This window comes from Argentina silus (assembly GCF_951799395.1).
Source record: "Argentina silus genome assembly, chromosome: 14".
NCBI lineage: Eukaryota > Metazoa > Chordata > Actinopteri > Argentiniformes > Argentinidae > Argentina > Argentina silus.
In genome coordinates, this window is record NC_139668.1 from 9,499,355 (window position 1) to 9,527,317 (window position 27,963).

Genomic DNA, 27,963 nt, shown 5'->3' on the forward strand with positions numbered 1-27,963 from the left:
GCAGGTCAGAAAGAGAACTTGAGGAGTCTTTGGACAGCAGTGGTATGGTTGTGGTTGTGGGGGTTCGATCTTGACCTTGAATTTGTTGTGTGCGCTTTTGTGTGTTACATAGTACAGTTAAGGATCAAGTGTTGGTGTAAGTCAAGTAGTTGCAGTGGAGAGTGCAGTCTCACATCAGTGTATGACGCACCCTGGTCCTACACACACGCACGGTCATAGTGTTTCCATAGCCATATAAGGGCACAGACCTTCCCCCTTCCCTTACCTGGGCCTCAAGATTTCAACCAATCAGTAGCAGGCGGAGAAAAAGGCCAGACAGGTTCAGTGGCATAATGGAAAAAGTGCAGGAAAATGTGCTTTGTCACTCTACACACAACTGGACTCGGATCAGCGTTTTAGTTTTGGCATAGTTGTAGGTTAGACTCCAGTAGGTCGAGCCTAAATACAGTATGTTATCTAATGAATGGATTTCACCAAGAAAGTTGACATCAGCCCTCGTGCGTATGTGGCTTAACAAATATATTTTCTTTTCTAGAACACCCTGGACACTACATGGGACCTGATGACAGTTTTACACCACAGCAGAAGACGGGTGGGACAGTGAGAGTCTTCCTTGCAGTGAAACACCAACCTCACTGAAGCCATTGGGGACTAATTACTGTCCTGGAATGGTGGTTGTACAGCTCAATGTTGGACTTTTGCTCCAAGGCTGAACATGGAGACGCTGGGATGCTCTTAATGAGGCTATATTCAATTAGAATCAAGTGATCTCAGCTGGATGTGTTTAATTAATTAGTCACAAGCTCCCAGGTATGCGCCGTTGGCCCAGGGACAAGCCATTTTGGTTCTTTGTGGTAGCTGGATGGCCATTGAGTGTCCTTCAGTTGCTCAGTAGTCAGTGTAGATCCTGTGGGGCAGGCAGCAGCTACATCTGGCTACTGGGTCTCTGATGGCTGCAATTTTCTTTGTCTGAAATGTATGCTGGATTCCAAGTCCACCCCTATCCCCCTAGGCACTCCTGTAATTAACAAACTTCAGAAATCTGGTAGATTCTGTACCTGGCATACAGTGTAGAATTCTGTGTGGGTGATTCTACAGCTACATTGTCTGCTGGGTTTCAGGCCCTACTCAAAAAACTACCTCAACATTGTCAATTGAATCTCTTTGGGTAAGTTCTTTTCACATGAGCAATTCAGTGACTTTACTTCTGTATCACAAAATAAATAAATGCTATATAAGCAACATTTTGTCATTTCTTGTAGTTGACTTGCAATGATGTCTGCAGTGTATCTGAGGTGGGAGGCAGATCCCAATATACATACATTCTTTGATTAGCAAGGTACCTGTAGTTTAAATTAAATTAAAGCTCAATGCACTCCATTCTTCTTAGTATTATTTTCAAATGTTGGGTGAAAATAATGACTTGCATGGATAATTTGACAACTTTGTGTTTAATGACTCATCATAAAACATTCTTCAAACAATAAAACAATTTCAATGTCTGTTTCTGTACAATGCTTGCTAAGCAGTTTTATTCATATAGAAAATGTAAGAGGAGTTGTGTTAAAATGACAAAACTCCCTCAAATTTAATGGCAGGTACTCTGGAAAAAATAACAGCATTCCATCAACAAATATTTTCAAGCAATAAATATGTATTTATAAATAGTGTAAATTTACATCAAGATTAGAAACATAACGAAACAAAAAAAAATCACAAATTAAACTTTATTCCTTAAATCTATGTGCAACCCATTTTCTTTGTGACTTGGCTGTTAATTTTTTTTCTAAGTTTTTCCTTTTTTACCTAAGAAACAAAACAAAACGTCGCAGTTCCAAAATAACAAGACAGAGATAAAACATAAAAGCCGTAAAAAATTATATCACCTAAACTCTTCACATTACAAATTTTTTTTGTAGATTTTGCCATCCAAAGAGTCTTAAAATTACTATCTACCATACAAAAAGACCAATTAGGCTAGTGCTCCTTAGAGGGAAGGAAAAACCTGGAGAATTCAGGGGAAACAAGGGATCACATCTCAGCCCGTTAACAGAATACAAAAAAGAGAGAGAAACAGGTTGTCAAGTCAGTAGTCTTAGGGTGGTGTTGCCAGTTGTGACAGATACAATATCTACAAAACATCTTCACTCATTAATAGTGCCCCCTTTCCCAACCACTTTTGATTAAGTCCTCCATTGAAATAGAGCTGAACCATTGTCATGAGAGGGGGAGTCCTGTGTTGGAAAGTGCGCTCTCTGGCGCCACCCTCAGTTGTGGGGGTTGACACGCCGCACTTTTGACAGGTTGCATAGACACACACGCAGTCGCTGCTGCCTCCAGCCGTTGCTATGGAGACCAGCCATACGGGGAGACTGCCTCAACTTTCCTGAATATCAGAAATGGTCCGTTTTTGTGTTTTAGAAATTAAAGTTCCTGTAATGCGCTTGGTCGCCCCACAGAAGTTGATGTGATGTTTAATGTCAAGATGAAGATGAATGCAGAGGTTGGGCCTGAGGGGAAAAAATAATAGAAACAGCATTAAGTCACTTCCTTATACCAATCTGTTGCTGCCCATCTGTCCTGGCATTGTACTTCTGTCAATAAAACACATGGAAATCAACCCTCTAAAAAAGGGGGGAGTCTGAAAGATCAACATTTGAAAAAAAATAATGTGACTTACTAATGTGAACTGGTCATAGACCTGCATGAGGTCATCCGTTCTGTGCTGCTCCAGAACCACAAAGTTCTCTAACTCGGAACTGCCTTTCCTGGCACAGTCCTGGCAGTGCACCACGTGCTGCTTCCTGGTGAACAGCTCACTCCTCACAAACAGCAGGTTGAACACCTCCACCTGGAGCAGACAGGGGGCAGTCACACCACAGGACATTTAGTTACTCACTGCTGTCGCTGGCCTTCAGTCAAGTTACTCTCTAGCATCAACGTGTGTTTGAGAAACAGACGCTGCACAGATCAGCAGATCTCCACAATACCTGGAAAAGCATTACATCTATCAATTTGCTATAATGCGCCTATATTCCGTGCAGTCTTGCACAGAACCGGTGTATGCGCTTGGGAAAAGAATAGAGGAATTGAAATGGGCTGTGGCCACACTGACCTCACAGATGGTGCAGTAGTGGGCAGGGTGGTCCCTGTTCCTGGGCTGGAGCACAGTCTCCTTCCCCGCCAGGGTAAGGGTCTCCTTTACCGACTGACACTGCTTCAGCGTCCGCAACAAGCAGTACCTACAAGCACACGCACAGCATGTTGTTACACATGCAGAAACGCAAAACATACACACATATAGGCCTACACACACACATACACACACAAGAATCAGCATACGGGAGGAGAGTTAGTCACAGGGGCACAGTAAGTAACTGCACTTCCAGTCTGAGGTGGAGGTGAGTTAACGAAACACTCACTTGATCATCTCAAAGAGCTTGTGGTCGGACACTTTGATGTTGCGCGCCATGTTCCAGGAGAGGTGCACCATGGGGACCATGGACTTGACGCTCTGGAGCTTGTTCCACTCGTAGCGCTCCACGGCCAGCTTGTACTGGTGCGCTGAGGAAGGAGGAGGAAGAAGAAGCAGTGCTAAAAGGTTCCCATGATAACCGTAATACACAATGATATAATGGACGGAATGGGATATGATCCAATAGAGAGCTTTTTTATGCCGTGCAATACACTTCTCACACTGCTTACAAAACCACTTGTTTCTCAAAAACTTGTTATTTAAGACAAGGCATCTTCAAATTAAATACTGTCGAGTATCATGAGGTTTTTGGTATTATTTGCACAGCTCAGTGCTGTTTCTTGGGTCAAACAAAATGGGGGCCCCAAGCCTCTGGTTTAGACAATATGAACAGGTAGTCTGAAGCCATGATGCCAGCGTACCTGTGAGGGGTCCCACGTTCCAGGCGATGTTGTTGCACCAGCCGATGGCCTGGACCCAGTGCACTGTGCCAGTGTTGAGCCACACCAGGTCACCGGGCCGCTGGATGAAGCGGTACACGGGTACGTCAGCCTCGTACAAGTCCTCCAGGTTGGGCCACCATGAACCCATCAGGAAGTTGATGTTGTTCCTGGAGGAGGGTGGGAGAGAGTTAGGTCTGGTAGAAGTTTCTGTCACCATGTCCATTTCCCTTCTCGTTTACCATTTCTCAAAATACACTTTTCTTACTTCCTCTTTACACCTTCGCCTGACGGAGGCAAACCCTTTTCTTTCCTTCACTTTATTTATACCTTTTTTTCCGCTCAATCACTTTCTAAATTGAAGAAAGGTGAAGCTGTTCTTGTTTGAAAAGAGGCTATGACCTGTCTAACAACTGTATGTTTGATCAATCTGTCTCTTCTTTTCTCTCTCTCTCTTTCATTCTCTGACAGCATCACAGTTGTTTAAACCATCGTCACAGGCATATAGTTATTTGATTCTCACTTTTCACAGAAGTCACTCATCACCCCCCAGTAGGGCTCGGGCACAGCAAACCACTCGCAGTCTCCTGGGCCGATGTTGATGTTGACAGAGCAGAAGTTATTGTGCTCCTGATGACCTGAAACACACAGACGGGAGAAGTTTAGAGACCGGATGTGCCCCAAAGCCTTCATATAAAGTACACAAGTCTTGTGTGTGTGTGTGTGTGTGTGTGTCTTATTAGGAAAGCTGTGTCTGTGTATGCATGGTCTTGTGTGAATGTGTGTACCTGGTATCCTGCTGCCCGGCACTTTCATGTAGAGCTGCACTGTGTTCATGCCCAGGATCGTGTGTCCTACGTGGCTGAGCAGGTTCCCAGCCGAGACGACACGGGCGAACGCAGGCAGCTTGCTCAGCTCCTGGAGCTGTAGCTTCCACCTGGGGAGACGAGGCAGGTGGAGACAGGTCAGAGGACGCAACGCTGTGCAACATCTTGGCGTTAAAAACCACAGTAAAAACCAGTCCATCGTGTCAAACTGAACTCAAAGTTACAAAGTTAGTTCTCCGGCACAGCTTGGTGAGCTGAATTAGCCCAATAACACACACATTATATCTCTCTCTCTGGTACCAACTGCACCATAAGATATATATGAAAAGAAAGCAGGGGTTGATGCTATACCAAGCAAACAAAGCCAACTCCTGCGTCCATATATTACTTTCTAGGTACCAATGAGATGAGGGCATTTTTTAGGTGAAGCATCCCTTATAAGCTATATATTTTGATCTTCAAACAGTACATAACAATCCATACAAACACACTCATCCAATCCCCACTTACTTTCTTTCGTCTGACACGTCTATGTTAGTCCCAAACTTGATGTGCTTTAAGGGACCCTTCCTCTTGCGTGCAGCACTGAACAAGGGGGAGAAATCAAGAGTTAGTAATGATCAACTATGGTAAGGCCTCAGCAGGTGTGGAAGTGTCTCTCACCTCTCTGCTGATGCAGGCTCCGTTTCCGAGGGCTCCTTCAACGCTTTCTTCTCGTTCTCCTCCTGAAAACAAGGTGGTCACATTTAAACTCCTCATACATCGGAGAGCATTGAGAGAGCGGTGTGTGTAGTATTCCACTCTTTGGAACACTCTCACAAACCACACCAAAGAATCCATTGCTTTTAATCTTTTAACTATTTTTATTGTTGTTTTTAACTGACTGTGCTTTTGTTTGACTTTTTATTCATCTATCCATCTATCTATTCTTGTTCTCTCCATGGAATGTAGTGTCTGAGAAAAGCACTATACAAAAAAAAAAAAAAAAAAAAAAGCATTATTATGATGATGAAGTCGTTAAGACCGGAATGTATTGTGTGCATCACCGACCTCTGTGTGTGTGTGTGTGTGTATGTGTGTGTGTTTTGAACCACTCACCCGTAGTGACTCCTGGAACGACGCGGCCTGGTACTGGGCGTATTTGGCGATGGTGGTATGCGCGCGGCCGCTCTCGCAGCGCCACATCTTCCGGGTGCCGCTCAGGTCCCAGTTCTCGTCGGCGGGCTGAGACAGCTGGGTACGGACCTCCACCAAATGGTCCGGGTTGGCGTCCACCAGGGTCTTAGTGGAGAACAGTCCCAGGTCTGAGAAGGGAGGAAAGAGACCGATGGGGGAGGGAAAGAGAGAGAGAGAGAGAAAAGGGAGAGGGGAATTAGAGCCTTAGCACATGACACAACACAAAATATTAGAAATGAGAAATTGCAGGGATATATTTAGGGAGTGCAATATTACATATATATTAGAGTCAAAACAGAAAAGTAATACATACTCTAGTCTATTTTACGCAGCTGACAATTCTTTCTTCTACACAAGTGGGAAGTCTGTGAGTTCTACACAATACATTTCTATGCTCAATGCTCTTTGAGTCCCAGCCCACAGAATAAGCCTCTGTAAGAGTAAAAACCAAGACAGGTGAGTAGATTGGCTTTTGTGCTGTATTTACCACGCTCAGGTCAAATACTTCAAGCAGAGCTGGATTTCGTTTGCCCCTTACAAAGGAACCAATGAAATACTTCCAAAAAGTGCAAACTCCAAACTAAATCAGGGGCACCTGAAATACTTTATAGTATCTAGAGTATTTGACGCAGCCAGGTTTGGTATGTGATGGGTTAGGGTTGGGTGATGAGGAGACTCACCCAGTTTAAGGGCCCCTGCTAGCCCTCTGATGACAGTGACGGGGTTGGAGGGGTTGGTGCAGAACTGGTGCAGTGGGGGGAAGAACGCGTCCCTCTTATTCTCCAGCTGTTGACAGACACAAAAAAACAAATTACAAAAGGGTCAAACAGACAGGTCCATCAGTCAGGGAGTGCTGTGTCAAATCAACTTGACCTCAACCCTAACCTTCCCGTTTTCTTTTGAACATTGCAGATAGAAAAATGACTCCTACGCAATACATTTCTATGAATGTTCCAGAACATTGTGCTCCAGTAGCCCTGGTTCCTACTCACATAGATGCTGGGAGTGGGGGGGTTGAGCTTGTCCTTGGGCAGAGCCGGGGAGGGCGGAGGGGGCAGGCGAGGAGGGGGACACTTGTCCAGCAGGATGCTGCTGTTCGACAGACCGTTCTTGCCCAGGTTTCTGTAAGAGAGAGACAGAGCGAAGGTTGGTTATGTGGTATTCTGCTGCATGTGTGAGAGAGTGTTGCACGGTTTTTCACTGTTGTATAAAGCCAAACTATATTGTATACTTTTAACAATTGCGGGCTTAAAAATCACTGCAGTCAAATGACAGGACTAAGAAAGTGCATCATTACAATGTCTTCACATGTTCTTAACTTGCCATTCAGTACAAAGTGACCACACTGCACACTGAGTAATATGCAGGAGGAACAAACAGCAGAAAATGTTCTGAAACAAAATTGAAAAATGAGCCGCATCTTTTTGTACAAGGTCAGGTGGAGCCTCTTCAGTTTAAAAATGTTTCCCTTTTGGTACACTCTGTACATGAGCCATGACTCAGTCAATGCTTAATTAAAGGCCTGCAAATAGCCTCTAGCTCTACCACACACTGGAATCCAATAGACTATAGAATCCTCCCAGCAATGGACGCTGGCAGGCCACCGATTAATCCAATACTACCATTTTCCACCAGAGGGAGACATATGCACAATTGTAAAGGGATACATGGTTAAGGCTCCACACCTAGCCTGCTAGAGGCCTTGGGGAGGGCATGGGCTTTAACCATAAGGCATTTCCCTAAAAAGTCCTTTCAGACTAGCATTCATACACAGAGAGGACAGGGGCCTGGGGGGGGGGGATTCCTGGCTGAGTCTCACCTGCAGGCTTTGAGCACATCTGTGGAGCTGGGGTAGATGGACACGGAGGAGGACGATGAGGAAGGGGTGCGGGCATGGGGTGGTGTGGCTTTGCGACACGTGGCAGGGGGGTCTGCCTTCAGGGGGCTCTGGGAGTCCTCAGAGATGCCGGCCTTGCCGTTACCGTTGACAGTGGGGCTGGCTGGCGTGGTGGTGGTGGTGGCGGTGGGGGTGGGGCTGTGTGTGCCAGGCGGTGCGTGCTCTGTGGATTTGGGTGAGGGGGTGGCGGTGGACATGGCTGAGATGGGTGAGGAGGCGGCCGAGCCGCCTGTATGGGTAGGGGGCAGCGGGCCACCGTGGGTGGCCGGGTGGATGTTGTTGACCTTCTTGTGGGGGGCGGCGGTGGCTGTGCCCCCCTCCATGTGTCTGTCGTCACCCCCCTTCCCTGCGAGCAGGGCGGAGAGCTGAGGATTGTCTGAGCTGAGCTGAGCGCTGTGGCTCGCCCCGTCGCTGTCTCCCGCAGCAGAGTGGACATGATTGGATAAGCTCTCCACCGCCGCGGCAGTGCTGTTGGCCGTCGTGGACCCCTCCCCCTCCCTGCGTGCGTCGGCGGGGCCGTTGCCGAGGGGTGTGGTGCTCTCTTTGGTAGGGGGGGCGCCGGGTGCTCCACCTGAGGTAGCAGAGTGAGTGGGAGGGGGGGACGGGAGGTGGTTGAGAGCCTGTTGCCGCGGCGATGGAGCGCCGGCCGGGGCGGGGGAATGTCCAACCTGATTGTGGGGGGCGGCGGTGGGCGTTTGGGGGTGCGGGAGAGGCCCTTCGCCATTAGGGCCTGTCCAATGTGGACCGGAACCTTTCTGAAGCCCCTGCAAGGAGAGAGAAGAGAGTACACACTGTTAGCAGAAATCCTCTGTGGAGAACACATGCCACATTACACAACACATTAGTTTGCACTTAGGACATTCAGATCCATGTCCTAAGGCCAACTGCCATATAGATTCAGCTATATGCCTATAATTCCCAAATGAATGGTAAAGATCCAATTAAATTAGACGATGCCTTTCCCTATCATTTGAGATAGGAGGTAGATGGCTGGATCTACATAACAGATGGGATGGCACGTGGTTTTTACTGAACCACTTAAAAAGGAACATTTCACAGATGGTCACCACGACTCGACATCCAGTTATAAGTGGTCTTTGGGAAACTGAACAGAGAAAAAAAATTGGCGCAAATAAGCGAGAAAATAGCGGATCAAAACGTCAGACTACAACGCCCATAGTGCTTTGCGACTCCCAGCCAGCCACTGAGGTGCGTCTAAGATTCATGTTAGTAAAGACAAGTGATAGTATGCACAATTATGACAAGTATGCACTTGCACAGTGCTTATGAATGCAAATAAACCAGGCAGTAGCCAATTCGGGAAGGGTAAACTCTTTCTCCTTGTAGTTTTCAATACCATGTGATTACCCCCAAAAACTTAATTCAGGGTAAAGTCACCTCAAAATAGCGATACCTAGCTTTTGATCTAAAGAACACATTTGGAAGCTGATTTCACATGCCCACATGTTCGCAACGTTCTGGACAACGATTTTGAGGTAAAAAAAAAAAAAAAACGGTGAAGTGTCCCTTTAAGGTATGAAAACAAAGATAAACTTAGATTTTAGGGTAAACAATTAGGGGTGTGCCGACATGGTTATACTCATATCTGAACCTGCATATGTTAATAAGAACAACTTCATACCTGTAATTGGATGATACTCGTAATCTGTAAATCTATAACGAGTACTCGTTTTGGCAGCGTACATAGCACACCCCAACAGAGCAATCACATCTTCTTAAACGTGTGTTTTCAAGGTTTTCCATAGTAAGCACAGTAAGGACATCACACCCCCCAAAAAAAAACAGAACGAGGACCAAAGACCAGAGCACATCTCAATAGCCTAAAGTGGCTTCCTCTCCTTCCCTTCCACATCTACACCGATCAAAAACAATAGTAACCAAAAGTCAGCGATATGGCGGAATTCTAGAAACGGGCCAAACAGCTTTGCACACAAAGGGATAAAAGACTACAGAGGAGAGGGTGCCACTTTAGACTGTTGGTATGGGCCAACATGGGGCCTACATGGGGCCTACGAGACGTCTGGGGTCTGACCTGAGTGGAGTTTAGGTGCAGGGCCCGGCGCGCGTCCTGTGATTGGGTGCTTGTGCAGGTGTGAGGTAGTAGTGCGCCGGGCTGCAGGTAAGGCACGTCTCCGTTGGGTCCTGTGGCCATCGCCAGGTGATTATTATTCATACTATTATTGCCCACGGAAAGGGGGACCGTGTGTCGGTGTGCGCCAGGGCTGGATGCGAGGGGCCCGTTGGCCAGTGGTTGAGACGGGCAGGGGGGCCGGGGTGCACCCTGGGGGGGGAGGTGAGGCCGGGAGGGGGGAAGGCTGGGGGGGAGAGAGTTTGTGGTGGGGCCGTTGGGGAGGGAGGGGCGCAGCTGTCCCGAAGCATTCTGTCGCATCTGGAGTAGGGGGGAGGGGGGGGGGGGACAGAACACATTGAGGGTTGAGACATTCGTGCCGTGTCTTTGGCTATGACATGGCATCAACAACAACATTTCCAGACCAATCTGTTGAGTTGAATGTATACACTTCAGTCAACATATCAGAATGGCGTTGTAGTCCTAACAGGTTAACAATAAGACTCAAGAGATGTCTTGATCAATGAACTTGATACTGCTCTGTGTGTGTGTGTGTGTGTGTGTGTGTAGCACTCTTTACCTGCTGCTGGTGTTGCTGCATCAGGTTGAGTTGTGCCTCTAGCTGGTCCAGCATCTGCAGCTGCAGGGGCTTCAGAGTGGCCCTGTTACTCCGCAACTGTTCCAAGAGCTGAGGACACACAGGAGAGTGTGAGTGAGTGAGTGAGTGAGTGAGAGAGAGAGAGAGAGAGAGAGAGAGAGACAGAGAGCAAGCAGTCATGCCTACCTGTAATTTCTGTGGCGATAGGTACCAGTTGGGTACTGGCTGCTGTGCTGGATTACTGGCCCAGGAATCTGGCTGACTCTGGAAAATGACCAGTTGAGAGTGAGTCACAACCAAAAAGGGTTCTTCAACTTGTCTCGGTTCTAGGTAATATCCTTTTTTTTGAAAATACGACTGTATCTGATCTGTCAGAACAGGAGCTGAGCAGCCATGGCGCAGTGGTACTGCAGTCTAACGCCATGCCTACCAGAGACCGATGTCTCCAGCTAACACATAACTACGTCACATCCCGTTGGGTTTCCATTTGTGATTTAAGGAAAGGGAGACATGCAGGCCACTGCTGAGGCCTAGGTTTACCTTGGCTGGGCTGGAGGCCCTCCTCCTCTTGGCAGGGCTGGACTGGTCCTCTCCCTGGCCCACGGGGCCCACGTGGGGGGGTAGAGACTGGCTCGAGGACCCGCCCTCCGAGCTGTGCTGGGGCTTAGACGCCTGGAGAGAGGGAGGACGGGAGAAGGGGGGAGAGGGAGGGAAAGAAGAACAGAGGGGTAAAGAGGGAGAGAGTGTGAAGGGTAGAATAGTAGTATGGGAGATAGAGGGAACGTTGGGGAGAGATAGTGCACAAAGGATGGGGGGGGGGGGGGAGAGTGGGTGGAGGGTGGCAAGAGAACAGGGATAGCAAGGGAGTGATGGAGAGCGAGAAAAAAGAGAAGACGGAGAGGCAGTTTGAGACAGAGAGAAAGAGATGACAAAGGCGAGAGACTGCTGTGATGCCGTGTCAACACTTCAACACACACACACACAGCACACACTCCTGCATTTCCAGACTAAAGGTTATCATTGTATCTGTGTGCAATAACTCCCCTCGGAAGTTTTCATGTCGTGTGCAGTAGGCAATTGACGACCTCTCGTGTCACAACTCGTCACACTAAATCACCATTAACCATCATCATCATCATCAACAACTGAAAGAAACATCGCCATTAAAAAGGCAATGCCAGTTCATAGCAAGCACATCGCTATTCTGCGTAGAAAAGTGGTACTGACTCGTTTGAAAGCAGCAACAGACCGTTCGCTCTCAAAACAAAAAGAAGCCAAGTAGCATATTCAAAATCACCGGAAGCATCGCAATCTATTCTTACCTTGGAAGTAGTCTATGGGCCGAGTTAGACCGCAACCGACATGCAACTTTCCTCACTATGATAGTGGAAGATGAACTGAGCGCGGTGTAAACGGCATGCCAACGTTTCGTCAACACTCCTTGAACACTCCACACACGGAATGTTGCTTTACACCTGGCGATGCTAGCGCAAATATGACATTCTAAAAGTTACATTGTAGTTGCAGTCACTCCTGGCCCATAGAAAACCTACATGTTGTCGCCATGAAACAGCAGTTCCATGGTTACAGATGCCACGACACCACCCCACCCCAAATAGATCTACGTTTGAGGGGGAGCTTGGGTGTGCACAATGTGATGCTGAAGGATTACATTATGCAGCAACTGAACAGTTTAATTTGATGTATAGTGCTTACATTGTACAATGAACACACACAAACACAAAGTAGATCTAAATGTTCTCTGTAATGAAGGTGAATGGATGGTACTGTGACACTAGGGGGCACTGCTGGGTTCGGCGGCTGCAGGGCACCAAAGGTCACTAGAGAGGAAGAATGTCAACAAAACCAATGGAAAAGCCTGGAACTATTCTACAGTGGCACAACCTCACCAATCACAAAGACTGTTCAATGTTTCCATGTCTGTCCGAAAATTGATAAATCAGTGCATCACAAAGTAAGTGATGCAACTAAAATCATTATCAAAATAATTTTTATTTTCTTGTAAAAATGTTCAGTGGACGTACTTTCGAGGTAAAAAGCTAAATAAAAAGCAAACAAAATAAAATAAAATAAAAAAGTTTGCAATATAATGAAGCCAAATAATTGTTGTTTTAAGCTGCAATGCCATAACGCTAAAGGGGATGGATAGTGGTTAGTGAGGTTGGCCTGTGTCTGTGTAGGGGGTGTTTTGGGGGTGGGGGAGGCAGGGAACACTTCACCTAACCCCTCAGCCATAACAAATGCCTTGAGCAGTCACAACAATAAATGTTGACACTCCATGTCATAACATTTATGTGTCACATTGTATGCAGCGGCATGGGAGGTAACCATGACCAGTTTGCTGCCTCACTAGCTAAATGTTTTACGCTTTAATGACTATTACCAAAGCGCTACTCTCTGATGAAGGCTATAGCAGCTGAAGTGTTATTTTGTTTTGTGGTGCAAGATAATTGAAGCACTTGAGAGCAGCACGTGCAGTGTGCAGGCGTTTCTTTATGCATTTCATCACTCAATGACAATCAATCATGACTTTTCCACAGCTGATGTGATCATGAGTTGATAGGTACTTACGCCAGAGCTCCCTCGCAAAATTGATTTCTATCTCAAAAGGGATAAATACAATGGCTGCTTCAGGGTATTTGTTATGGCACTTCAGGCCTGACAGCAGAGAGCTCAGGTGAAGGGTTACCCGTTTTGGGGGGTGTGTGTGTGTAAAGGGGGTTGTGTGTTTGTGTGAGAGTGTGTGGGGGGGGGGGGTTCTAACCGGTCTCACCTGCGGTGCCGTGTTCAGGCCTCCCTGTCTGGAGGTTAGCTCTGCTGGGATTGGTAGACTCCAGGCCTCCTCAATAAGAGGAAGTATTTTACTTTTACTCTGAAGACTAGTGAGCTGGGGATTACTCAACTGAGCCTATGGAATGGAAAACGCGTGAAAAGAAACATTTTAATGACCTTAAAATGAGCCGTCTATGATTCAAATTGTATTGTCTTTGTGTCTTATGCTTGGCATTTTCAGTGATCCCATCGGCTGGCCAGGATGGAATATCTTTGGCATTAATCCTAGTCTAGTTATGTTAAGTGTCTACCAAACAGGGAAGTCATAGAGGCTTATACTTAATGCGTACTTATTGGAATGAAATACACAAAGATAATCACAACAACCCATTAAAACAAACCATCACGTTGTCTTAATGCCATGAAATTATGCTTAAATTACAGGTGAGAATGTTCCCTCATTCATACATAAATGAATGAATGGGGGCGGGAGAGGGGGGGGGAGAAATCATGTGTTGCTTCTCAAAGGAATAAATCAAAACGGGTCACACAGACACATGGGGTGTGGACTGGAGGAGTCCCTCTTTAACGGGTGAGAAAACACACATTGAATTGCCTGCCCTCAGGTGTTCCGACAGCTGTGGTTTCTGAAATGTTAAATCTCCTCAGAGCAGTCCCGGCAGCTCTGAGGCAGGGCGATTCAAATGTGGTCTTCAAACCCCCGTGTACACATTTTTTACCCTAGTACCAAACTTGTGTTCGATTCATCTGATCAACAAAATCATCGATATGGTAGATCAACTGAGAGATCAAGTGGTCAAATTAAAAAGAATGAACACACAGGGTAGGCATGAGGACAGATTTGACTCCCATCGCTCTGGAAACCTCTTGCTGCAGTCATAGCACTATTGCTCCTGTCCAGGTCACCCCACCCCCCTTCCTTCCTTCCTTCCTTCCTTCCTCCCAATTCCCAAATCAACCTTTAGCCCCTGGACACCTGTTGTAGATCTAAAAGGATCGGTTGAGTTTCAGCAACATGGTGGAAACTCTACCTAGCCTACCAGAGGGATCATTCTCTCAGATCTACAAGTGTCTTGGGGGCGGGGACTGGCAACAACATGTTGTGGGCCTTCTGGACTAGAGTTGCCCATCCCCAATAGAGCAGTCCCAAAGGTAGGGCCTAGGGAGTGATTTTACCCTGGCCATCTCTTGCCCAATCCCATATCCACTCTCACTCTATGACCCTTGATACTTGTGTTGATCTAAAAGGATTGGATACATATTAGAAATAGCTCAAGCTTTCGCTCTGATAGGCTAGGGGGTCATTTACCCTATTGATAAAACCTATCCAATCATTTTAGAGCCAACTCCACCAGTACCCTGAGGGGTACTAAGGGGTTCTTGTGGTTGATTTGGGGGACTTTTGGCGTCTCCTCTTCTCCCCCCTGGCGACTCACCTGCAGACATTTGATGCGTTGCGTGAGCGCTGCAGTGTTGGTGCAGGCCTTGCTGCGCGTGGCGTTGATGTAGCACTTGATGGCATCGTGCGGCTGGCTGCAGGACTCGTAGAGCGTGCCCAGGTCCATCCAGGCGGCCGCGTGGCCGTGGTCCAGCTGCACCGCGCAGATGTACGCCTGCAGAGCGTCCATGGGCTGGTTCTGCTGCTGGTAGAGCACACTGGGAGGAGACAGACAGGCAGACAGACAGTCAGTCAACACAAAAGTCAGGGAGAGGTGAGGGTTTAAAAAAGAGGGAGAGTGGAGGGGAAATGAAAAGGAGGGAGGGAGGGAGGGAGAGAGGTAAGTAAGAGAGAAAGAGCGAGACAGGGATTCATAAGAGATGAATGCAAAAGAAAGACGCAACACTTGACACGGGGAGGAGAGGAGAGGAGGGATGGTACGTTGCGATCGAGAGAGACCAACGGTGGGAGGAGAGAGAGGATCAACGGACAGAGATTGACGGCGGGTTCTCACCCTATTGAACACCATGTGTCTGCACTGGCCTCTGACTTGTCTATGGACTGCCTGTAGGAGATGAATGCATCCTGGACCTTCCCAATGCTGGAGTAGCACCTGGAGTAGTCACGACACAAAGGCAAAGCATGTTAAAGTATTTACTGAACAGCAATACTCCCGATACATGAGAGGTGATATAAATAGTTACAATCACGCACAGGTGCTATGAAGGCACGCACACATGCGCACACACATGGTCATTACCTGCCAAGGAAGTACCAGGACTGTCCAGAGTTGGGGTCTGCCTCCAGTGACTTCTGCAGACACTGGATGGCATAGCTGTCCTTATTGGCTCTGTCTCCTAGCTGCTCCACTGTGTGGTGCATCCAGCCTAGAGGAGGACGTCAATCAAACCATTACTACATTTTAATGGAGCCAAGATTGACTGAGGACTGATATATCTGGCGATATATATTGTTTTTCAGTGGTGAATTGAAAGCCAGTCGAGAGGAGTGAGTCAACAAATCAATCAAATCTTTAAGCATTCAAAAATCTATATCTATCCATCCATTCATTCATTCATTTCATTTATCAAATCACCAAGTCAATCATTTTATAAGCCACTCAAGTAGTCTGGCTATCCAGTGTAATTAATCGACACATTTTTCTATCCTTTATCTATACAGGTTGACTCGTTGGGATAAAAACTAAAAACTAAAAAAGAGAAAACTCTTGTGCATGACACCCCTGTCAAATCAACAACAGAGCAACTAGTTAATTTATCTTACCTAGCTGCTGCAGGGTAGTGGCCTTCACCTGTGCTGAGAGATTCTCAGTCTGCAGAAGGCTCTCATACGCCTCCTTGGCAGCCCGGTATCTCTTCTGCAGAAAAGGGATGGAGGGAGAGAGAGAGACAGACAGACATGGGAAATGGGGAGAGGGAGGACAAAATGAATGAAACCAAGGTAAAAATTCTGTAATTGGGAGAGGGCTCATCATCTCTCTCCCTCAGAGCACAACAAGATCTGAGAGTGTCTCTGCATTGAGCCATCTGCCACTGAATGAATGAATGCAGCAGTAGTTCTGTGCTTCTGACACAGCAAAAAAAAAAAAAAAAACACACGCAGCACAGATTCTAGTGAGTCAGGGCAATAGCCACGGTCAGATTAAGAGGTGCTTCAGCCAAGACACAGCATGAGGGATCACACTGGCATACGAAAGTGAGAGCGAGCGAGCGAGAGAGAGAGACTCTCCTGTTGCCATGGCAACCCCGTGGAACGGCCGAGAGGAGCCTATCGTTCCCCCCCCCCCCCCCCCCGTGCGTCGATCACAGAGGCTCCAGAATCAATTCGCTGCCTACACATCCTGTTAACCATCTACCATAGTAAACATGGTTGAACATCTAAGGCAACGTTTATTCCTGTACAGCGTGGCTTTGAAAGGAAGGAGAGGAGACAAAAAAGCAGACCTATGATTGAGCATAAAGCAGAGGAAAGGACGAGGGCTTACCTGAATCTCATACAAATGAGCGATGTGGAACTGAACTGTGAAAGGAAAGAGAACAAACTGGGATTCAGCAAGGGTCGACATTCAGCGTTGCGTCAGAAAAGAAAAGTTACCACAAAAAGAAAGATGTTCTTTTGGTTAATCCAATGTTGCCATTGTCGGTACTGTGTGTAAGCTGCTCATGTTGCCTCTCCTGGAAGCTTCCTTTGTCCGTAGTGCTGCGGTGTCTCTGAGCACAGTGAACAAACCTCACCAGACGGAGACACAGAGAGAGGTGAGACTGCCTTTGATGTGCCTGTGTGTGTGTGTGTGTGTGTGGGAGGGGGGGGATGAGAGCGCGTGCCTGTGTGTATGTAAGAAAGAGCCTGTGTGAGTGTGTGAAAGAGAGAGGGGGAGAGAGTGCGAGTGTGTGTCTTCTCATCCAAAAACATAATCGCAAACACTCTGGCGGAATGGGTATTGGGGTCTCCTAGGTAACGGATTCCAGGCGATATGAAATGGGAGGGCATGTGAAATAATAATCATACGGTGTGTTACGTATTCTGGCTGAGCTCCACCAACTCCATTCCATCTGACTGCAAATGACTGTACTCAGAATCGCACTTTCCTACAGAGCGGTAGTAGGTGTATTTGGGGCAACTTCGCAAACCCTGATTAAGTAAAGGGATGGTTCACTTCTTTGACACCTCATTCATTTTTAGATACATCTCCTATGTTGCGGACTGATCCAGATGGTTTAAGAATCTTTGATATGTAGCGACATCAGCAGATCGCTCGCTCAACTTGGCCATATAGTGCTCTTAAAACAGGGAGCTTCCAACTGGTCAATAAACCCCAAGAAGTGCAGTTTAGACTTAAAGTAGAAAATCTATGTTTGTGAAACTGGCCCAAAGTGACCTTATTAACTAGACAGTCACTATAAAACCAGAGTGGAAACATCGTCACCTGCCATTTTGGAATGTGTGTAACAACGTGGTAATAAATACTGTATTAGACGTGAGAGGGTTTATTTCGGTACATTTATGTACATCTAACAATGCATATTTAAAAGACACTACCATAAAAGCACAGGTGTTAAATCCATAGTACTTACTTTCAGCTTTGGACAAAGTGCAGGGGTTGGAGTCAATCAAAGCCAGCTGAAAATGCTGTCGAAACACAAGGGTAAAGGTACTTAACATTTAACTTCCACATTCTTCAAAACTTAACAGTAGTTGGTACAATATACATTTGTATTTGATCTTTATGCAAGTTCTGTCCCACGCTTCTACTAGCGTAGCTAAAGCCACTATCACACAGAGAGCGGTGGGAATCCTCATGTCTTCCCGGCTCTGTGGGGGGAGGAGAGTGATGTTTCTGTTGGAGCCGTACCTTTAGGCTTGACTCGTAGTCTGTGTTGACCTTGAACATGAGGCCCAGGCGCAGGTGGATCTCCTTGGCCCGGGAGAAACTGGGGTCGATGTACAGCACTTCCTGGAACGCTTTAATCGCCCTGAGAATGAGAGAGAGACAGACAGACAGAGGGAGGGAGAACGAAGGATGAGGGAATTAAGTGGGGAATTAGAGAGAAGGGAGGAAATGAAAAGGAGAAAGAGCATCAGTTCATCAGTGAGAGAGGAGGAGAAATAACTGGTCTAGCTCTGCACACCAAGACAAGCGCTATGACATTGTACAATGACTATGTCCCTACAGATAAGAGTGTACTGCATGACTAAACTGTAAATGTTAACGACGCATCATGACAGACTCTTGTGCTTCACTTCCCATCTGCAACACACAACGGGTCACCATGGAAACCACACATCTCTCTCTCCATAACAGATTGCGTAATTGTTATCTATTGGTTAACTGTTAACAGTAACGTTTAGACATTCAGAAAATCCATTGATGAAGTATTTCCAACTCTTTATAAAGGCATTACTTACCACTGAAACGCATTGTAATGGAAGTAGACCATGCCCAGGCCATATAGAAAGGCAGCATTCTGGAAGAGGCAGACACAGGCAACCATTAAGACAAATGAGGAGCCATGATGTCAATAAGGACGCGCACACGCACACACACACACACACACACACACACACACACCTTACAGGACATTTTTTAGAAAGCAGACCCGCAAGGTAACTGTCTGAATCGGTATTCATTATGGGTCACACATTTCAACAACATGCAATGGAAACAGCAGACACATTTAGTACGAGCTACATTCACTTAACAGTCTCAAGTAGTTTGGTTAAATAATATACCACTGCATGGTGTGTCTTATGCATGGGGGCCCCTGATGAAAATAAGCCTTGTTGTTAACTTTATAGCTAAATGATGATTACAGTTCATTATTGCTGTCAATTACATGGAGCCTTAGTTCTGGCCTATGGACGACTCACTTGGCGAGGCTCAATGTAAACAAAGACAAATGCCGGCACCAAATCTCTATTCCACCAGAGAAAGGCACAGAATGAGTGTAATCTGAAACCCAAAACCACACTTCCCACCAGATAAAAGTTTAAATCGTCACCACACGCACTTCCTATGTTCGATCGCTGAATCTCACGAGTAGGCGTGACCAAATCTTCCCCTTTCCAGGTTTAACAAATGATATTGAGCAGAACACCATAGTAGGCGTAGAGTGGAATGCACCGCAGGCAGAGCTAAGCCGCAGCCAAGTGTGTGTGTGTGTGTGTGTGTGTGTGTATCGGTGCATGCCAATTTCAAGCATTTTCTCACCTTCCAGTAGTCAGACTGTAAACTGTAGTACCTCTGGTATGCTGATAATGCTATAACAGTAGAGAGAAAGCAGAGGCGTCGAACATTAATGACACATTCAAAACAAACTAAAAATCTCTGTAGGACAAAAAGAGATTGAATGAGGAGACAGAAAAGGGGGGGAGAAGGAGAGGGAGTGTGTGATTTGAATAAAAGAGTGAAAAGTGAATGAGTAAGAGAGTAACAGTGTGTGAGAGAGAGAGGGAGGGAGGCAGGAGTGTGGCTCACCTTTAGGGTAGTCCTCCAGGAGGAGGTTGAAGTGGCCTAGCTGGCAGAATAACTCAGGCTCCACTTTTCCTTCAGCTTTCAAGATGAGAGAATCGTAGCAGCGGACAGCCTGAGGACATACACGGAGAAACTTAGACTGAACTCATGTTAAGACTGAAAAACAAATCACTACGATTTGTCTTGCAAGGTAGCCTTAATTTCCTTCTGAAGTAAAACAGAAATTAATTTTGAATCCATTGACCCATGTTTATTTGCTTTCCACTGAAATGATAGATGGTATTAGATGCACATTCCTGCATGCACAAAGGTAGCTCAACATCAGGCGGAATCATAGACATTTCTCACACACAGCTGCTGTACAGTTGCACAAGTGAACTTAAGATACCCATAAAGGCATCAGTGTTTCCCTGCACTCTGGGTGACAGTTCTCTGGGGAATCTGCTTCTGAAACAGCACACCGGAACATGCCCCCAATTGCTACAACAAACCAGGGAAGACTCCCTCTGATGAATATGCATGTGCATGCACACACACACACACAGACTTCCTACTGTACATGACAACTCTGATGTGTGTGTGTGTCTGTGTGCTCACAAACACTCGCTTTTGCACACATACATACGTGCACCACTTTAACTCAAAACATCAGTCTTTACTTGCACTTTAAAGACACACTGTACATTTGGAGTAAATACAAGTTTACATCAACTACCACTTGATTTCTATGACATATCTGTAATATAGGAATGACTTTCCATGAGAGCATTACTTCTTTTTTTTTTTTTAATACTACTATAAATCATTTACAGAATCTTCTACAACAAAAACAAACAAATCAAGAAAAAAGACAGTCCTACTTGTTGTTTTGGTTATCATAAGGTAATAGCTACAGTAATTCTGCATTGGCCTCTTCATCATAGGGGCAGCCTATATTTAATTATAAATCTCTGAAAGTATTTGCTGTCTATAGATTTAGTGTGTTAGAGTTGTGAATGTCAAGGGTTTGTATCAACCAGAGGCAAAATAGCTGTGTGTTCCAATCCAGATCAACCCAAATCAAAGTGGATTTCTCCCTGTTGAAATTAAAACGACTAAAAGTAACACAAAAAACCCAGGCTGTCATTAACACGATAATCTCATTTCCAGACACTTGTATGTCGCCTAAATGCTTGGAAAGTCTGGTGGACCAACATATCAAACTTGTCCTTTGTTGACAATACAAAAGGACCAGAAGAATCTGCCGCATAGCCATTGTCTTAATCGTCTTAATCTACCAATCAATCATCTTCCACAACACCCCCCCTCCCCCTAGTGCTTGCACTACATGTTTGTTCACAGTCATGTGATTTGCTGAAATCAAGTAATGACATATTTTACTCAGTCATATCCTGGGGACGAGGTTAGACATAAGTACGTAATCATGCAACGGTGGTCACGTCATCAAAGAAATTCCAATGGGACCCAATTTCCCAAGTTCAAATAAACTCCATATCCCTGAGGAAAAAAACACATCCGTTTCAGTTTCAGCAAAACTCGCTTGCAGAGCACTTAAAATAATTCCAATAATTACTGGCCAATGATTAACCTGGCAGCATCACGTATTTTTCTCCGAAACGTGTGCGTGTGTGTTTAGGGGTGAGGGATGAAGGACAATGTCCAGTTATCCCACATCTAGAGTGGCCTTAAAGGCACAATCTGGGATTTGACCTGCTGTTCAATGGTCATTTTATTCATGATATACAGTATGGGCCTACCTACTGATTCTACAAAAATTACTCATGAGCTCCGTCCAACTGCCAAAATAAGGTTGTTTTACTTCATTGTTTCTGGTAAAGACAACACAGTTGTTCGATAACTTTGAAATATGTTTAAATCCATGGATTGGTTCTCTCACTTTTGAAAGTGAGAGTATCAACTCCTCTTCCACCATGTATTAGTTCTATTGCACAATGGACGGACTACTTTTCATTTTATGATGTTTATGCTTGAACAACGACGATGAACGCCAACATCAAAGAAAACCATAGTTAAATATAAAGGCTTGTGTTTTAGGTTACAGAAATGCATTTGTGTTTGGTCTGCTTTTATGAAGACATGGGGCACATTTGACTAGTAGGCTTAATGTTAAAGGGGCCCTGCAGCGACAATGTATTGCATCATCAAGCTCCATTTTTGTGCAACTTCAAATACCTGCAGGATTCTCACGCTTTACTGCTGGTACACATGCACAATTGATCAAACATTTGGCTCAACGATATAATCAGTGTTGCGTTGCTTAACCCTAACCAAGCCATGGAGCTGAAATTACAGTTACTTGAAATGAGGGTTGGTCAATCACTGCCAACAGGCACCTTCCACCCGGAGCGCTGTGATTTACAGAACGCATTGCCTCCATTTAAAAAGGGAGTTCCTGCTGTCAGGCAAGAGACATTTTATTAGATGCTGTGTGCATGAGACATAACACATTGATGCATAGCAAGACAAAGAAGGACTGTCTTTAAACAGCTGAACATGCTCTGCGCAGCATGACAAGAGATGTTGATGATAGGAGGGTGTGCTGATGTCCCTGGTCCTCCAACATCTCTGGAAGACTGGCTTAAGGCTTGTTTATGGTGAAGAGGGGGAGGGGCCACACAAAAAATGACAGACAGCGCAGCTGTGGCCAAGCTCAGAGTGCAGCTGACATCACTGATGACTGGCTCAATCTAACTCATTTCACTACAGCTCAGCCTTTGATGATTGATGATACACACGAGTGTCTGGCACATGCATGCTTTCTCCCACAACACACATACAAATTAACACACAGTCAATTAGTTTGTCTTTTAAACCAGAGGAGCAATGATTCCATTTCAGCACACATGCACAATGCTGCATGAAGGAACATTTGCGATTGATAATGAGTTCCCACAATGAATCCATGCCTCACTAACACACCATCATAAGCGCAAAGAACATTAAGGTACACGAAGACAAGGGTAAAAGAAAACAACTTGCAAATGTGGAAAATGTTGCTACAGTATAACAGTTCATGGACTGAATTAAATGAAAACAAACAAAGAAAACACGTCTGCTAAACTGTCCAGGTGGATCTATCCAGCACAGATAAAATAGATGCATATTATTGCAAGAGCATGAGAATGTGAAGGGAGAAGTTCATTGGTCTAAATGTCTGGAGCTGAATCAGCATTTTCCATATAGTAGTGGATCTCAGTATTGGGTCCTAACTAACAATTATTTTTGGGATGTATTGGACATTGTACTGGATGTATTGACATTTGTCTGATCAGACTTCTCTGTAAAGGCTAGGGAGCAGGCTAGCCTCTGCAATGCTCTGACAGAAATTTCCCTGCAACAACTTTTGTTAATCCAATGATGCAATTGAATTCAAGTTGTAGCTAAACCTTTTGCAACTGTAGCCTAGAGACTCAAAGTTCATGGAGGGGAACAATGCCCTGAACATTCTGAAATACACTTTATAATGTTACAAGTCTAAACAACCAAATATCTTCAAACAAATAAAAATGCGGGGGGAGGGAGTCTGGTAGTCATCTCCCAGGAAAATATAGCCATCTGTAGCCATTCTGATGAAGCGTCATGCTTTTTACAATCAAACAGCCTGTATTAAACATCAATGCCAACAAACTTCTTGTTATATTGCCCCGACCCCAATTATACAGTTAGGTGTTTTGTGCGTAATATAAACGTTTTGTCCTAATTTCGGTCACTGCAACTACTGTAGCCGATAAATTGCCCCTTCTGTAAAAACATTATTTTTTTTCTTCTTAAAAGCAGGTCTGTGAAGCTCCTTTCTACCCCTCCTCTGGGACTGAGCTGAAAAGAGAGAAAGATGCCAACATCGAGATGTGGAGCTAAATTGTGTCTCTCGTTACTTTGACTGAAGTGCAACGGCACATCATTTGTGTTTTCCCCAGATGGTGGGGGTGCCAATTTGCTATTTCACTAATCAAAGTAAAATGGGGCACTCTGTGGTCGACACAATATGTCAATAGCTGATTTGTCCGCATCGAGACCAAGAGGTAAAGCATCATTATTACAGGATGAGCAGATCTGTCTCTACGACCCACCAACGGTGTCCTATCGAACGGCACTTTCCTATCAGATAGACGCCTGCCTGAAATTAATGCCAGTCTTCCAATGCCCCTTTTGTGCATTGGTCTTCATGTTAATGAGCTCAAATTAAATGCTTTAATGCAATTACAGACCTAGGCATATAGATGTTTATAACCACTCATCTAGAGTAGTGGCTGCTCCTCGTCTCAATGTTGGTTGATGCGCTGCCCATTTCCCCCCCCCGATAGAAGTAAGCCTACTTACTAACAAGCAAAACACCATTATCACATGTTTTATATCTAATATAAAATACTCAATACCTTATTTTCATATTATGTGTATGGTGACCTATTTTGGCCAGATCTTGCAATATCACCAGACACCAGCATAAAGAATCCCAGGTTGTCGGGTGACTACCGGCTCTGAACACGTTTGCGTCTAGCCTCTCTGCTGAAGAGGGCTTTTACAATTTGGATTTTTAAATTGGGCTGGTTCACCATTTAAAATTCCCTACAACAAGAGGTATATATCACTTTTCAGTCTTCGCTGTCCCCACGCACAGGTGCAATAAGAAGCAATGCGATATTTAGCACTTCAGTCTGAAGTACCAAGCGGTCAAAACCATTCATTTTCTGGCAGGGGAGTCCAAAACTGTGCAATATTAATTTGGTATGTTGTAGCTAATTTATGACGATATATTACTGTCTGATGACACTTCTTTTCACCAAATATGAAATTTGTTATTTAAAAGTGGGGGGGGGCAGTTGTCTCATTTGCCCTATGGCCCAGGCGCCTATGGTTGCCACCTATCTAGTGCCAGTGATACAGTGACCCAGTTCGGAGGAATTGAACTGTTATCTGGAAGTAGATAGTGGTGAAACAGAGCAACTGTGTCCCAGACAGGGCAGACACTCAAAACTAATAAAGCTGTAAAAGGAGAGAGTCTTAGAGCTCCTTGCAGCCAAAAAAAAACATTTTTTTGGAGTGATTGATGAAAATGTGGGTCTAAGTGAAACCTACAGAGGAAAGGGCAATCAAGAAGTGACTTTCAAATTGTGGACCTGCAGAAATTAACAGTTTAAAATCACATAATTGGTAATCAAGATATCACTGATATATCAATGTTACCATTGCAGTAACTCTAGCCCTTTTTATGCCTGGTGGTCAATGATAAGTTGCTACTATGCCTTAAAATAAAGGCAAAGATTCAAAGATTGAATACAGATGTAATCACAAGTACAACAAGAAATACATTAGCCTAATCTTGTATCCTTTGTATTAAAATAAAAATACAGGAGATCAACGTCAGGACTTACATTGCCCACATCCCTAAGAGTGGGGTACATGATGGGTGGGGTAAATACCACGGTGTAGGGTAGTAGTAAGGCTACATGGGGCAGTCTGGCTGAGGGCTGCATTCCCTTAGGAGCATGGGGCTGGTTATAGTATGTGACAGCCTGCCAGCATCTGTCCATCTGTGTCTCAAAGTAAGGATATGAGCGCTGCATTTAACCCTATAAAAACTATTATAATCGAAGAGCATGAAAGAGAGAGTCGAAAGCTGCACAAAGCGGAAAAAAGGGGCATGATGTAAACAAGAGCTGCATCATTCATAGACAGCAGAAACCGTCATTAACTTAATGAAAGCACTACATTGCTTAGCAAAAAAAGAAATCTGATCATCAAAGCCAAAACCAAAACCATGAGCGGTAACAGCTAAATACTGAGGAATGTACATAAGTGATAGTTTGAGCTGAGACAGGAGGGATACATGCTGGTGGTTTCATGTGTCAATAATATTCCACAGTGCAAAAATGAAATTGGTTTGTTCATCGTAATCCTGGTATTGCAAGGCATTAGTAGTATTATGACCAAACCAGTGAACAAAAGTGAGTGTGAATGTCAAAACAGAGTCCTTGAGGGGCTAGCAAGCGAGCTAACTTTCTAGGTGTCCCACACCACCTAGCGAGCTTACTTTGACCTGAGTTGTATGTCCATATCGAGTGAATGAAACTTTTCGAAAACAAGGTTTAATGCGCAAAATTAAGAAATGGTTGTGTAACTTTGTCCTTTGTTCGCTGTCCAATGTAGTACCAGCTACAGGTTGATGATGCTCGGATGCGAAACATAGGGTGGAACACATCCACGGACGGTCATTCAAAACTGTAAACAAGACTCAACCACTTCAGTCGCACTGACAGGAACACGACGAAGTGAGTCAAAAAATACCAGCGAATTAAGTGCGAAATTACGCTCGATATCCTTTCATTTCAAAATCCCTACATAGCTCTATTTCGGCTTCACTCCTCCCTGTCCCGCCATCTTGGACCGACCCAAGCAGCCATTACTAGGCATCCAAACAGCTAGCTAGTTAGCCAAATCAAGCGTTACCTAGCAAGCTAGCTAACCCCATTGCACGTAACCTGGATAGACCCAGTCTCGAGCCTTTCCAGAAAGGACATAGTTCGCTAGTTAGCTAAAATCACCAAGACCGGGGCACGAGAACATTCCATAACGCATGCATCCTGCAATGCATGCAGCAGATGCACACTGACAGCGCATATTGACACAACATGAGAAATCGGTGATATAGCTAGAGTACACGTTAAGCTATTACAATGTTTGAAACGGTTTAACTAACTAGCATTTCCCACATCCAGTAACGCAGTTAGCAAACATACCGAATGCTTAGCTACCCCTGCCCTGGTCAGGCGTTAGCTGGCTTACGAGTAAAGACAAACCAGTGTGACTGACACCAAAACAAGCAATGAATGCAACCGTATACCGACATTCATTCAGATTCTCTTGCCCAACAACGTCTGGACAGCAATCTGTTTAGCTCAGGAGTATACGACAATAACGGTCCAGTAATAACAATAACCAATACAGTGAGCTAGGTGACAACGTTGCTAGCCTTACTTTGCCCAAGCTCACAACGACTAGCTTAGCCAAGACTACTAGTACTGCAGTACTAGCAGCACCCAATGCCAACCATTCTGTGCCTGAATGAGTGAATCGTTTGATTTGGCCAGCCTTTTCGTTAGACGTTTACTTAAGCAATAAGTGAGTGGCAAATGCCAGACCTTCATGTTAACACACCGACAACAGTTGACTTACTAAGTTAAATATGTGCTTGTGCAATGTAAAGGGCGTTCATTTTCCACTGTTGGATTAGCTATCAAGCTGGGGGTATGGACGCTGCGTAGCACCAGCAGCAGGCTCGCTCTGCGCACATCGAGTGCTGGGTGTTGAGCTAAACCAGAGCCCGTGCTCTTACCTCTGAGTGGATTGGCCCCATGCCTAACAATCATGCATGCATGTGCCACTCAGTGGGTTAACGTTATAATGAAGAAGGTGCAAGTGGGTATGGTAAAAAGGACCAGCTAGTCCCAAATGTTTTCTAGTTAGCTAGCTTGCTACCTTCAACAGCAGGGCCTTCGTTCTGGCGCCATCTTCATGAAGCCTCTGAAATCCAAACAGTGAGCTGCAAGCAAGAAGACAACACAAGCAGTTCAGTATCATTTGCAGTGCCGTGCAAAGAGACTTTCAACATTTAAAAACAGAAAACACGTGTACAGAATAGCAAGAAAATACTGGAGGTGTGTGCAGGGTGGTGGCTCCAACCTGTCAATTCCGACCAAGCTGTCCCGCTCTTGGGTTGTCAGCGTCGGAAAGTCCTCCTCGGTTTCACTCGCTTTTCCCGCCGCCATTTTCTTTTCCTCATCACCACCAGAAGCCGAGCCGAGACTCCGAGCAGCAGCGCAGGCAGCAACAGCGAGCGAGACTCCGCACGATTGCATGGAATCGCGACGAGGGGGCGAATGAAATACTCCACCAAATCAAAGAGGGAAAACTAAAAATTGATTAGAAATGAGAAACTTTTTCGCCAGGATGAAAAAAACGCAATTCAAAATTGTAAATCCTTTCAGGAAAACAAACAACCATCCAAAAGGTCTTCGCGTCACATTTTTAGACACAATGTTTTATGCAACTAATAAAATGTGATGCATAAACTACAGTTTTTGCAGTTTTTAAAATAGTATTATTTGATCGTAAAATTCCCCACAGCCACCAGCTTAAAGTTGTTATAATTGTGTCACCCAAGCGAACCCACGCGCCGCCGTAGTCACGCCCTCTCC

The 27,963-nt window shown here is 45.3% G+C and overlaps 1 protein-coding gene across 2 annotated transcripts; it reads right to left on the reverse strand.

The window, feature by feature from the left end:
* Window positions 1-1,432: 1,432 nt before the first annotated feature.
* On the reverse strand, window positions 1,433-27,903 carry LOC310815096 (lysine-specific demethylase 6A-like). Of its 2 annotated transcripts, XM_083684723.1 has the most exons (30): window positions 27,449-27,903; window positions 27,245-27,308; window positions 19,751-19,859; window positions 19,484-19,533; window positions 18,682-18,740; window positions 18,128-18,248; window positions 17,850-17,904; window positions 16,760-16,794; window positions 16,039-16,132; window positions 15,515-15,641; window positions 15,269-15,367; window positions 14,753-14,972; window positions 13,297-13,431; window positions 11,043-11,174; window positions 10,689-10,766; window positions 10,485-10,592; window positions 9,869-10,225; window positions 7,738-8,579; window positions 6,911-7,040; window positions 6,599-6,704; window positions 5,841-6,046; window positions 5,406-5,467; window positions 5,253-5,327; window positions 4,704-4,852; window positions 4,439-4,553; window positions 3,898-4,085; window positions 3,423-3,564; window positions 3,116-3,242; window positions 2,681-2,851; window positions 1,433-2,510 (listed from the first exon to the last, which is right to left on the reverse strand). In XM_083684723.1, exons 1-30 carry the CDS (start codon window positions 27,622-27,624, stop codon window positions 2,481-2,483), a joined length of 4,362 nt encoding a protein of 1,453 aa, XP_083540849.1. In that variant the 5' UTR covers window positions 27,625-27,903; the 3' UTR covers window positions 1,433-2,480. The 2 variants fall into 2 exon arrangements, with proteins under 2 accessions (XP_083540849.1, XP_083540850.1); XM_083684724.1 differs by lacking the exon at window positions 13,297-13,431.
* Window positions 27,904-27,963: the final 60 nt, after the last annotated feature.

Excerpts from the sequence above, each read along its gene's own strand:
- LOC310815096 (XM_083684723.1), bottom strand. The coding sequence starts at position 27,624 with ATGCAATCGTGCGGAGTCTCGCTCGCTGTTGCTGCCTGCGCTGCTGCT. Across the intron at positions 16,795-17,849 it reads CACTTTGTCCAAAGCTGAAA|TTCAGTTCCACATCGCTCAT; the intron begins GTAAGTACTATG and ends TTCCTTTCACAG. Across the intron at positions 10,593-10,688 it reads TATCGCCACAGAAATTACAG|CTCTTGGAACAGTTGCGGAG; the intron begins GTAGGCATGACT and ends GTGTGTCCTCAG.